The sequence below is a fragment of the Lacerta agilis genome, chromosome 2 (assembly GCF_009819535.1).
Source record: "Lacerta agilis isolate rLacAgi1 chromosome 2, rLacAgi1.pri, whole genome shotgun sequence".
Taxonomy (NCBI): Eukaryota; Metazoa; Chordata; class Lepidosauria; order Squamata; family Lacertidae; genus Lacerta; species Lacerta agilis.
In genome coordinates, this window is record NC_046313.1 from 39,964,815 (window position 1) to 39,978,209 (window position 13,395).

The 13,395-nt window shown below is 46.3% G+C and overlaps 1 protein-coding gene across 2 annotated transcripts in view; it reads right to left on the reverse strand.

The window, feature by feature from the left end:
- The window catches only part of ADGRE5 (adhesion G protein-coupled receptor E5), a 51,585-nt gene extending 41,900 nt beyond the window's left edge, over positions 1 to 9,685 (reverse strand). For both annotated transcript variants that reach the window (XM_033139689.1, XM_033139688.1), the window contains exon 1: positions 9,569 to 9,685. In XM_033139689.1, the coding sequence (XP_032995580.1) occupies positions 9,569 to 9,602 (34 nt within the window). In that variant the 5' untranslated portion in view covers positions 9,603 to 9,685. The remainder of the gene's footprint in view (positions 1 to 9,568) is intronic.
- Positions 9,686 to 13,395: the final 3,710 nt, after the last annotated feature.

Genomic DNA, 13,395 nt, shown 5'->3' on the forward strand with positions numbered 1-13,395 from the left:
AGACTGGGATTTCCCAGTGCTAACACAGCACTAAATAATGTACCTGAGAAAAGCAGCTGCAGATGTCAGAAAGCCCTAGCGGAAACCACAGGGCCACACATTTCCATAGCATGCAGCAGCACCATTGGGGCATTTAATTCTGTTTGATGAACCACAATGCAGCCACTCAAAGATATGGGGGTTGCAGGGAAATTAGAGCCAACAGGCTGCTAGAAGGAAAGCAGGTTTGCCAAGCTGAGCAGAAATAAGCTCTTCTTGAGATGACTCCATTCAGCTCCACAGCAGATTGAAACTGACTAGTTTGCCCCTTTTCAGATCCAACTTGGCTTGGAGCTGCCACCTTCCCCCCCCCTTTTTTGGCAGGGCTCTGGTGCCTTTAATGGTTGAAGGGCAAGCAGATGAATCTTCATCTACCAAAGCAGCTACAGGACACAAAGGTTTCAGCCTGGTGAAGACTCATTGCAGGTCTCTTACCCAAGAACCAACAAAAAAAGTTCTGGAGTCAGCCAACTCAGTCTGTGAAAATGTCTTTTATATTTTCTTTTAAATTGATTATTTGAAGGGTTCACTGAGCCAAATGCTCGACTCATTGCTATCCCTAGTCTACCCTCTCTGTCTTTGTCCTGGGAAGTTATTTCCAGGAAAGTTATTTGAGGGGCGTACTTCTTTGGGAGGATTCAGTGTGAGCTGGGACTACCTTCATTCTTCTTTGCTGGTGGGTAGAATGTAGTGAGAACAAAACTGATCGATGAACGTAAGAATAGATTGCTGGACCTGGCCAGTGGCCCATTGAGTTCAGCATCCTCTTCTCACAGTGACCAACCAGATGCCTGTGGGAAGCCTACAAGAAGGACCTGAGCAGATCAGCACTCTCTGTGAATGACATCACACCACAAATGTAGCATAACAGCACTCTTCCCTCCCATGGTTTCCAGCAACTGGTATTCAGAAGCATACCACCCTCAACAGTGGAGGAAGAACATGGCGGACTGGATACGTTTGTGGGGTCACCCACATATAATGCCAAGCCAAAGAAGAAGCAGGCATAATCCTCACTATGTCCCCTGTTCGTTCACCAAGATGAGGGGATCCCAGATAGCAATCTGCAGGAAACAATCCGAACCACCTGTTTCATATGAACCTAGGAAACAATATTCCTACTCTTCTCCCAGAGCAGTTTCACAATCAATCCCTTTTCATGGGGACTTTGGGAATTGTATCTCTGGGATGGGAATGGGGCCTCCTAATCTGGTGAACCGAGTTCGCTTCCCCGCTCCTCCACATGCAGCTGCTGAGTGACTTTGGGTTAGTCACACTTCTCTGAAGTCTCTCAGCCCCACTCACCTCACAGAGTGTTTGTTGTGGGAGAGCAAGGGAAAGGAGATTGTTAGCCGCTTTGAGACTCCTTCGGGGAGTGATAAAGCGGGATATCAAATCCAAACTCCTCCTCCTCCTCCTCCTCCTGCCAGAATTCATTGTGGAAAGCAAAAACTGTTTACAGTGGCATCATAGTACCCTAAATGTATCATGAGACTACACCTTGGTCAAGAACACAATGCATTTACCATTCCATTTTTCATACTGGCATTCCAACCTTGGGGGGGGGGGTGGACCCAACAAAACTTTAAATAGAAAAGGAGAGACTGAAAGCAGCATTTGCACTTTTTTTGTTAGAAATAAAACTCTCAGTATTTCATCTCTTCAGTATTTGTTCTCGTCATGAGAGCAAATCGAAAGGGAAGCAGTGGTGGGCCATGTGAACCCACAGGAAGAATCATAGGGAGGGCAAAGGCCAGAGAAGAGCCTGCTACACAAAGTAATACTCCCCTGACAATCAAGGGTTTGGACCTGTGCTAGTTTGAAAGTTAGGGAGTGAGTTGGCTGGCTCTGCTTACATTCTTTGAAAACGTCTTAACAACACCAATTAACATGACAAAACCCATGCTAGTTAGTCATTTGCCAGATCTGCTTGTGCTAAGTGGAAACAAAACAAAACCCTTTTTTTAAAGCTGGCATACATAAGCTCTTGATGCATTCTTCATACTCCCACTTCACTTACCACCCCAGCCAGCTGATGAGTTACTTGTGGGAGAATTGCTGCCTGTTTTTCACACTGTGGTTTTTATTACTGAGGAATAAGCCCCATTGAATACAGGGGGGATTATTTCTCAGTAAACATGTAAACACAGGCGTCTTGGAGTATTTAGCAGCAGAATTCATAGACTCCTGTGACTTAGATATCCTCATTCATACAGAGCCATGGCTGTAAGGTGAATTGGCTTGGTGATGCGAGAAAAGCTTCTGTTTACAGTGAGAAGGACAGAGCCTTCCTGGTGGGAAAACTGAAAGTTCGATGAGCATCTCAGAAGGAAAACTCCATGCCTAGATCTGCTTATGAGCCGAGGCACACTGTTTCATTCATTGTAAATACACACCACTTGAGAATGAGCAAAAAAAGGCAGAGGAGGGTCAGAGTAGCTATGGAATCACTGTGTAACCCACTTGGCAAGGCTGATTCATTTCCTGAGCTGAGTGATGTGCAGAAAAGAGAACTAACAAGCGGTATGTGGAGAAACCCAGATGCTTCTTCCACCCACACGGCCTGTTTTTAGCATAATTTACTCCTGGTCAGGAAAAACTCAAAAGCCCCCAAAGAGATACTTCCTTTTGCAAGAGAGCCTGCAAGACATTGCGAGGCCTCCAGCATTGAGCATTGTAAGGCCCACAATACAATGCATTATATATGAATAAACTATGGAAGGCCAAATCCGGCTAGGCTGCTACAATGGCAGGCCAAGAGTGTTGCTGTGTGTTAGTGACAGATCTGTCATTCTCCCTCTTCCCAGGCCAGCCCACACTTCCTCCCAGTGGAAAGCATTCCCTAACAGAATTGCTGCAGATCTACACTAGCTACAGAGCTGGCACCATTTATATAAGTAGTCAGATCAGCTCTTGAGTTGATTCATTGAGTTAAACACAAAAAGCCAATATCCTGAAAGGAGACATTCACATTCCGCCCTCTTTGTCCGGCCTCCTTGCCTATTACAAACATAAAAAGAGCCCTGCAGGATCAGGCCCATCTAGCCCACCATCCTGTTCTCACAGTGGCCAGCAAGATGCCTGCGGGAAGCTTACAAAGATGGAGCTGAGAGGAGCAGCACTCTCCATGAATGACATTGCACTACAATGTAGTGATGTGGAAACTACTGAAGCGAAGCTGGCTCGTAAGATTTCATTCAAGCCTCCGTTCAAGAGGGAAATCCCATCCTGAAAGTGAGACATCGACTCACAACAAAACAAGTCTTTTGCAGCTGATGCCATGGAAATACCCAGCAGCAACCCCCACCTTCCCTTTTTGAATGAGTGGGACGCCAGGGCTCATTTTCCTATTCAAGATCGCAATACTTCTCCCCCACCTCACATTCTTAGCCATGTGGATGCTGACTAGACACAGCTGTCCCCCTGGGCCTGGACACGCCATGTGAGCAGGTGTGGCAGACATCAATCCAGGCGCTGGAAATAGCATTTGAGTCCCAACGTCAGACCTCTAGCGGGTATTCCCTGCTGTTATAAATTGGCAGCCGGCAGGGAGGCATTCTGAATTCTTTGCGTTTCAAGCCTGCGACATTTGTGTCCAAAGTATAGCAGCGGTCAGAAAGCAGGGCTTCACATAAGACTGCTTCCCAACTCGTGCGGCTGTTCTCACAGGTAGGGACAGAGGAGAAAATCAACTCAAGTTCGCATTTAAAGGCAAACCTACTTAATCTGCACCAAAACAATATGGGAACCCAAAATACAGCTATCCTCCAAAATTTGCAGTTCTCAAAACGTTATAATGTAGTTCGCCAGCCAACCAATGTTTATAAAAATACATATATTAGAAGAAGAAGAAGAAGAAGAAGAAGAAGAAGAGGAGTTTGGATTTGATATCCTGCTTTTCACTACCCGAAGGAGTCTCAAAGCGGCTAACATTCTCCTTTCCCTTCCTCCCCCACAACAAACACTCTGTGAGGTGAGTGGGGCTGAGAGACTTGTGACTAGCCCAAGGTCACCCTGTAGCTGCATGTGGAGGAGCGGAGACACAAACCCGGTTCACCAGATTACGAGTCTACCGCTCTTAACCACTACACCAGGGGAAAATATGAATAAAAAATGAATATATTGATGAAAAAACATGGAACAATGCATTGTATCATGGGAAACAGTTTGGGAAAAAGATGTAAATTAATCAAAGCCACACAAAAAAATGTGTTTGTTAGGAGAAATTCACATTAAGATGCTGAATAATTTTCATGGACCTTTTTTTAATTAAAAAAAGTCACTGATTGCTGCAGAAATGTGAACTGAATTTAAGATAAAAAGAGAGAAACGGAGAGAACTGAAATTGACAGGTCCTTCCATTCCTACTTCCAAGATCTCACATCTAGAGTTGTCAACTTTTCAACACTCTGCTACAGCTGTATCTTAACAGCAGCCTGGTGTATATGTGAGCAAGAGACGCTTCCTGGCGGCTGCTAATTTGATGTAGGATTCAATGGCACAGCAGACAATTCAGGTTGTGCAATTAAAGTGGATTTGCCGCTACTGCGCAAGAAATCTGCCTCCCCTTCAACCCCTGCAAAGTTTTGGCAAAAAGCAAAGTGACAGGAAAACGTACTGGAAATATTGCCTGATGGCAATATCCCTGCAAACAAATCAGAGTGAATGCTCAAAAAAAGTTGTCGAATCTCTCTCCAAACTTCATGCAAACAAAGCTGGATGGATGCTCAACAAACAGGTTGTCTAGTACAGTGTTTTTCAACCTTTTTTGGGCAAAGGCACACTTGTTTCATGAAAAAAATCACGAGGCACACCACCATTAGAAAATGTTAAAAAATTTAACTCTGTGCCTATATTGACTATATATAAAGTAATTCTCTTGAATAGGAATCAAATAAACAATTTTTTCCCACGGCACACCAGGCAACATCTCGCGGCACACTAGTGTGCCGCGGAACAGTGGTTGAAAAACACTGTAGAAGGAACCTGTGTTCTCTCCTTGCACATCAAGTTGCTATTAAAAGCACAAGAGCAAGCCACACTAGTTTTTTTTCTTCTTCTGACCACACTAAGGTTTTTTCCCCCTTCTGATTAGCCACACTCTCCACTGAAAATCAACCAGTTTTTGCTTTCATGTCTAGTTGCAAAAGAAAATGCAATGTTGTGGTGGTGAAGGGGATACTATACATTACTTGCCTGACTATGAACATTGCCTGTCATATACATAACCCTATGATTCACCTGTCTGCCACTTTGGGCTATTCAAGAGTGGCATGTGGCTTCCCAGAATCAGATGTGCAAAATCAACTCATCAAAGCTCACGCACAGCATCCCAAGCTGAGACACTAACACAGTTCTCCTTTTGGGGGGGGGGGAGAAGGAAACAAACATATACACTTTCCAAAATGAAGCGTCTTAAAAATTATCTTAGGTTGACATCAGATAGTATTGCAAGTTTTACACACACACAAACATGCATGCTCCATGCCTTGATTGTGTTGTAGTAGCCCGAAGTTAAGCTACACCCTGTGTTGGACAGTCTTAATTCTCAACAGCAGCATTTGTTGAGAGCAGAATCTGAGATGGATGGAAATGTGTCCCAGTTCGTTACCGAACAGTGTGGTCCAGAAACAGCATCTAGATCTACTTGATACTCTGGCCAGGAGAGACATCCTGATTGATGGTCACTCCTATAGAAACCAAGCCACAGTTTAAAAACAGGACTAGACTTCAGACTATAACAAAAGGCACCCAGGTTTGGAATTTTTGGCCCATGTTTTCTATGGAGTGAAGAAGCCCAGTCATTCCTAAAGCAAGTCTGATGTCACCCACCCCACCCCCTAGATGTCACATAGCTGGCAGGACCAACTAAGGTCAAAGAATGTGAAATTCCAGTAAAGCTTCAACATGAGAAATATCAAAATACTCCTTAAAGTAGGAAATAAATTCTTCCTGGCTTGTGTCACGGGCCCACTAAACTGTGTCCTGACTGATGCCAAGAACATAGACCTAGCCATGGGAAGAGAGTGGTGCCTAGCGGGTCAAACTAGAGGTTAGCATGAGAAACCAGGACTCTTGGCTTCTCTCTCCTCTTTATCTGGTTGCCCATTCTGTGCCTTTGTCGACTCTGATAACCTATACAGGACAGGGCAGTGCCTCCAAAGCAGATCTAATGGGATTCTGCTTTTACTTTTTAAGGAAGTGGAAACAGCAGAGGGTGAAGAACACAAAGAAGGCAGCAAGTCTCAAAAGCGGCATACAACAGATTTACAGTGCAGTCGTATGGATGTCTACTTGGAAGAAAGTCCCACTGGTATCTGAAGAAGTGTGCATGCACACGAAAGCTCATACCAAGAACAAACTTAGTTGGTCTCTAAGGTGCTACTGGAAGGATTTTTTGATTTTATATTTTGTTTCCACTGAAATCAGTGAGACTCACTCCTAGGTTTGTGTGCATTTGGTTGGATTGCAACAAATAACACATTTTACAGCGCACTGAGTTTGGTGCAACTGACTCCCTGATGTGTGCATAGGGTTGCTGTAGCCTTTGGCTGTGTACACTCTCCCGTCCACTCTGCGTTCCGTGTACTCCCACAGCTGGTTTGGGAAGTGGCTTACACACAATGTTAACCATATTCCGTATCTATGCTATGGTTTCCCTCCAAACCAACTTTGGTCCAAATTGAGAAAAAGAACGACCAAGCTGTGTTTTAAGCCAGTAATGTGTATGCAGCCACAAAGAGCGTGAGAGAGCCCAAGGGTGTGTGTTTCACATTTGTTCCTTAATGTTTTCGTTATTAAGCCGTCTGATGCTTATTATGTAGCCATGTGTTTTGTGTTCCTTGTTTTAATTTATGTCTCAACAGATCTGATTGCAAGTGTCTTGTTTCCATATAAGTCTTTCATTTTTATTTAAAAGTACTACCTTTCAGTAAAGATATAAAAAGGGCAGTTAACTGCAAAAAACAGGCATGGTCAAGATCAAAATGCCCAGTACTGTTATAACAAGTTGTGCTACATTTCTGTTTAAAGTTTGATGGTTTTCAGAACCATTATAATTTGCATTTCTGAGTGGTTACCCTCATTTTTTTGAAAGTATGCACGGCTTATTTAAGTACTGTGTATTACTCATTCCAAGGCATTCGCCATACAATATTTCATTAGATATAATACTTTACCTGTGATCAAGTATTATTCATTTAAATCATTAAAAAAGAACAATTGAACTACTAATTATTTCATTATATTTGTATGCAAAGATTTCGCAGTTGCCCCAATAAAGTTTTATAGAAATTAATCTTTCATTGTGCTTCAACAAATTTTCTAACTTGGCATAAACTTACCCTACTGATTGTGCTTCATATGTTCCCAACCACTTTATAAATATTAAACGTTAGTGGTTAAAAGTATGAACTAGGTAGCTTCGTTCAAATCTCAGCTACATGATTAACTCACTGGACAGTCTCTAGACCCAGCTAGATGACCAATGGTTAGGAATGACAGGAGTGGTAAGGATACATGAGAAAGACAACATCAATTTCAAAAAGGAGTGGGAACCATTTATAAACTATATAAAAAGACAGTATAAATATTTGGACTCATTGGCAGGTTTTGACTAAACTTTCACAACTATATAAGAGGTAAAACCAGCAGGATACAGAATTTGTTTAATAGATCAACATGGAAATACGGGGGAGGGGAGAAATATGGATATATAAATTGTTCAATTAAGATTTGTGGAAAAATTGTTGTTATAATTTGAAAATTCAATTAAAAAAAAAATTAAGGGATGACAGGAGTGGTAGTTCAGCAACAGCTGGGGGCACAAAAGGTTCCCCACACCTGGCCCAGGCATACACAAGCTACTGTGTCTTTGGCTTCAGAGCTTTCTTCTATCAGGTAAAGCGGCTGAGGGTGGCTTGAGGTTGAGGGGAGGACACCCAGGTTGGGGGAAGTCAGAAAACTCCCTCATGCATAATGTGTTTAGTCACCTCAAGAAAGATGTGTGTACCTCGGGGATTGTACTTCTCCACACAAGGGGGGATTAGGATTGCCCCAAAATTCTTCGTAGCATGGAAGAGCTTTACAATAACATGTTGGCCTATGCTGAGGTTTCCTCCTCACAGCTGCCCAGAACATGTTAGGCACATGGGTGGTGAAGGGCCCAACCCTGCTCCCCCATTCCCAATGCATGGAGTGACCTCATTTGCCAAAGGATGGCCCAAGACATTTTGCTGCCTGAGGCGGATGAGTTCAACCCCCTCGCAATGCACAAAAATTAATAACGGCACTTCCAGACTGTTGTTTTTGGGTGGGATTCAATTCTTAAACAAACCCACTTCTCCCCACACACAAAAAATCCAGACTTTTGTGATAAGGAAAGCAATGGGAAAACACACCAGGATAGCAATTACCAGTACTTGATGAAACAAACAGATCAAATCAAATGCTCAATAAACAGCCAAGGTCGCAGAATCTCCACACAAACTTTGTGCAAACAAATCAGGATTCCTGCTCAATAAACAGCTTAGCTGGAAGCAACCCTGGGCTGGTAGCTGATTCTTACTTCCAGGTGCTAATTAGGCAGCATCGTCGGTCCACCAACATTCAGGTCTGCAGGCTAGTTTGGGCAGACCCAGGGCAGGCAGGCAGGAGGGAGTGGCAACCACACCTCCCATCTTCCAATACCTCAGCACCATCCACTGCTTAAAGCTGCTGTCGCAGTCTGCCTAGTGGTAGGTAGGGCCGGCCCTGGTTCTATCACTCCTCACGAGGCAGGGAACTGAGGCCCTTCCCAACCACTGACTTCCCTCCGAAATCGGCGATCCCGAGCTGCTTTCTCTCTTTCACACACACCTGCGGCCGCTCTCCTTCCTGACTCGAAGCTGGGAGAGCGGGGTCGAGAGCTGAGGAGGGGATCAAAAGCAGGGGATCTCGCCTGCGTCCCGCTCAACCCGACGCCTCCCCCGGGCCCCCGAGAAACACCACGCCTAATGGTGCCCTGTCATAGTAGCGCAGGCTTACAACACCGGGGTTTTGCAACTGTTCCTGGGACAATGTGCGTAAAGTGCTGGGGTGGGGGATGACTCCAAGTCACTTTCCTTATTGGAGAATATCTGCGAAATGAAAGAAATCCTTTGGCTTCTGCTGCTACCGCGGGATTTATATTTTCCAAGTGCCTTGGCGACGCACTTGGGGGGTAAAAGAGAAAAAGGCGGCAACGGCATTTGCACACCAACGCGGAGTTAGCGCAGCCGGAGAGAGGAGCGTCGCTCGGGGAGTTTCTCTTAACACAGCCCCTGCGGAGGGGAAGGGAAGCGAGCCCCCAAGACAGCGAGAACCGACTCTCGCCTCCCCCCAGCAGCAACAAGTCCCTGGGAGATGCAGGTGGAGCCCCAGCAGTTACACGAAAACCCCGGGCACGCGTTCAGACCTGCTGGTGGCAATCCGAGAGGCGGCCACGAGGAGCCTCGCCGGATCTGAGTGGGGGGCCAAGCCACGCAGGGCTCCCCGACTCCGGGGGACTCACCTAAGGCCAGCCGGAGCCGCGGAGAGAGCGCCATGCTCCTGCTAGACGAGCGCGTAGGGCGGGGAATGCCGGGTGCTGCGAGCGAGGGCTCCGGGCCGGCCAGAAAGAAAGAGAGAAGTGAGGCGAGGCGGGGCGGGGCGGGGGGCGGCATCTACTACTCCCGCCAGGACCCGCCCAGACACGCAGGGGCCGGGCAGAGAGAGGGGCGAGAGGCATCGCCTAGGCTGGGATCCAGCCGAAGCCGCCGCCTCCTCTCGCAAGGCATGGCAGCTGACGGGGCGGGGGTGATTGGGGGAAACGTGTCTGGACCCGGGCCAGGACTTAGTGCTAGAATAACGTGGTCTCTCCAGTCCGGGCCACCGCTCAGCCCTCGCACACGGTGGAGAGAGCAGCCCTGGGCGACGCTTTCGACTCACCGCAAACTAGCCGTCGCGCAAGGGTCATCCAGGGCTTCCCTGGAAGGAGGTTGAAAGTGAGGCGCCATCGGCTGCGCCTCTCGTTTCCATGCCGAAGTATGGCGGGACAGGCGGGTGGCTGTGTCTGAGGTATCGGGAGTGGGATTATGGGGCTGAAAAGTTTTGTACCTGAAAGAAGAGGAGGCACAGGCCTCGTTTTAAAGGAGTGCTAACTAGAAGGGTTTTTTTGACCTTATGCGTAACTGGGTTTCCATATTCTTAGAGTGTGGGAGGCTTGAAAAAAAAAGATCCTACCCTGCTTTACACAGCAGCTTGTTTCTCTCCCCTTTTCTCTTGGATAAACAAAAACCATGTTAAAATCCTGGAGAGCCAAGAGCCGCCGCTGGTCAGTGTCAACGGTATTGCACTAGATGGGCGAATGATGTGGGTATAAGGTAGTGTCCTATGTTCCTAGAACAGGGGTCTGCAACCTTTAAGACACAAAGAGCCACTTGGACCCGTTTCCAAAGGGAAAAACAACAACTGGGAGCCGCAAAACCATTGTGACATTTAAAACAAATATAACACTGCATATATTGTTTCTTACCTTAATGCAATAATAATAAATAACGTATAGGAGCCAATGCAAAGTATAATTAGTAAAAACAACAAGAATAAGTTATTACTTTTTTGCATTGACTCAGGGGCGTACCCAGGATCAAAACTAGGGGGGGGGGGCAAGCCATGGTCGTTCAGGTTGTGACATTTCAGCACGGAAAGGCGAATGAAACCAAAATTTTAGGGAAATTATATATAATTATAGCAGTGCTTTATTACAGTAGTTATTACAATTATTTGCTTAGTTTTTTTAAATTTTTATTCTAGTTACATGTCTTATACCAGGGGTGGCCAACTCCCAAGAAACTGTGATCTACTTTCAGCAGTGATCTACCCCCGTTTTTGGGGGTTCAGCTCAAAGTTGTTTGGGGGGGTGTGGTGGGTGGGAGAGAGGGCTTCCCCCTCTAAGATAGGTTGGCAAGCGAACTAATAAAGAAAGAAAAAGGGGGTGGGAATGGAAAAGTGGGGTGGAAAAATATAAATTGGGGGTGGGGTGGGGTGGGGAGAATATCTATTAAAATATGTAGTAGTTTAAAAAATAAAAATAAAGGGGGAAAATCTTTTTCTTCTTTTTCCTTTTTTTGAAAACAAAAACAAAAGGGGAAGAGAAAAGAAAAAGGGGGGATAGAGGGAGAAAAGGGTAATAATAAAAATTCAAATAGAGTGGCTGCAGCAGCTGTGGGGGGGTGTTTGTTTGTTTTTCATTTGTTTGTTTGTTTTAAAAATGGGATTTCTCCCCTTGGATTAAAAAAGGAGGGGCGGAAGAAACAGAGAGGGGGGTGGGAGAGCAAGCCAAAAAGCCAAAAAGCAAAAAACAGGTTTGAGGGGGGGGGGAATCGCACCAGGCACTGCAGCGCGCCGGCCTCGGGGCTCCGGGCCCCTGAGCCGCCCTTGGGGCCGTCTTGAGCATGTACACCGCCCGCAGCGAGCGCTGGCGATGCACCGGTTGGCGGAGGTTTCAGAAGCAGCCCGGACGTTTTCGCCGTCCCCACCTAAAGCAGCTCTACTTCATCCTGTCGGCGACCATCACCGCCCTCCCGTCACGGCAACGCCTGGCCCGCCTGCTCTGCCCTCCGCGCGGCCGCTTTGAAAAGGATTCCGCCCGACAGGGGCCGCTCAGAACAGGGGCCGCTCCAATCGCCGCCGCCACCTCCCGCGGCCTTTATTATCCCGACTCTTTTCTCTCTCTCTCTCTCTCGATAACTCGCAAAGCCCAGCTCCTTCTTTTCCACGCCCTAACGCCACCCTCATTGGCATGTTCCCCTCAAACAGGAACAGGCATCCTGGCGGCTCATTGGCCGGACGAAGCATCGCTCTCCCGTGCCCGCCTCCCGCCTTCATCCTCAGTGGCTACCTCGGCGGTAAGGCCCCGGCTCCAAGCCTATGCGCCAAGGCGGGCGATCTGTCCTGCCAATCGGCACGCCGAGGTGGTAAATGTTCAGCCCTCCCCACACGCTTATTGGTGTGAAGAAGTCGCTTCCTCTCTCTGGGAGTGGTCAAGGTGGACATCAATCTTGGGTCTGTCCTCGGGAACCCCGAGAGGGCTGAGAAAGACCGCCCAGCTGTTCAACGTTGATGCGGATTATTCATGGTTTTTTTGGCCTTTTTTTTTTTTGCTGATAACCATTTAATTATTATTGAAAGGGGGCATGCCGGAGCCGCGGGAGACCTGTCAGAGAGCCGCATGCGGCTCCAGAGCCGCAGGTTGCTGACCCCCGTCCTAGAAGGATCAAGGACTGCTTTGTACAGAGGAAAAAGGTGAGTTTTTCTGGTTGCAAGTATTTGCAGAAACAGATGCAGAATCAGAAGCCAGAAGGAGAACTGGCAAGGTGCTTGACCCTCACAAAGTACGATGGTTGGGGTTCTTTCATGTTGATGGAAATACTTGGTCCTTAATCACAAGGGATGCAGAGGTGCTGACCTTTTCTGCTTCCTGCCATACCTTCCTCGGCTCTGTCACTCACTTAAGGCACTTTTCTTTTCAATAGGAAGGAGACAGGGATCAATACAGTGCAGAAGCCATTTGAATTTTGCACACACAAGCTACTCTGTGTTCAAACACCCAGTTCTCCACCTTTCCCTGTCCAGTACACATACATGCACAATGCAGGCATACATCTCTAGGCAATTTAAAAATTCTGTTAAATTCTGGTTGCCTGGCAGCCCACATCAATAGTATTCTGGTACTTTAAAACATGATGCACCCTTGTAATTGCAGAGCATTTTAGTTCAGTTTAGTTTTGGTCCTGCATTCCCATAAAAACAAGGTCACTTACAGTCATTTACAACAATACTCAAAACCTTTCTGTATTCAAAACATTTACACAACACTTCCAAGAATCATGAATATGATACAAAGCGAACACTGACCAACTGGAGTTTTACCAGGTCTGTGACCATATAATAAAAGTTGTTAGTGGTGTTGGTGACCAACTAAGAACAGGAGACAAACTGACACCAACCTTATATATGAATTCTATATAAAAAATAGAAACATAAGACCCTGCAATCCAAAAGACAGTGAAAAGCCCACTTAAACAGGAAGCTGTACCTTTCTCCCTGAATGTCTACAGGCTAGAAGTTAAGGCAAGTCTGTCCAGGCAGGGAGTTCTACACAAATGGGGCCACAGCTGAGAAGGTCCCGGGCCACACTCTCACCCAGCCTTAGAGAACCTTAAGCAGAACTTCTGCAACAGATCTTTATAGGTATTGCTTTCTATCCCAGATCCCAACATGAATTTTGTGTGGCTTTTTCCTAGTATGGTCCCCTGCAGCTTAAACTTCTACATGAGTGGGGTGAAATCAACCCTGGTG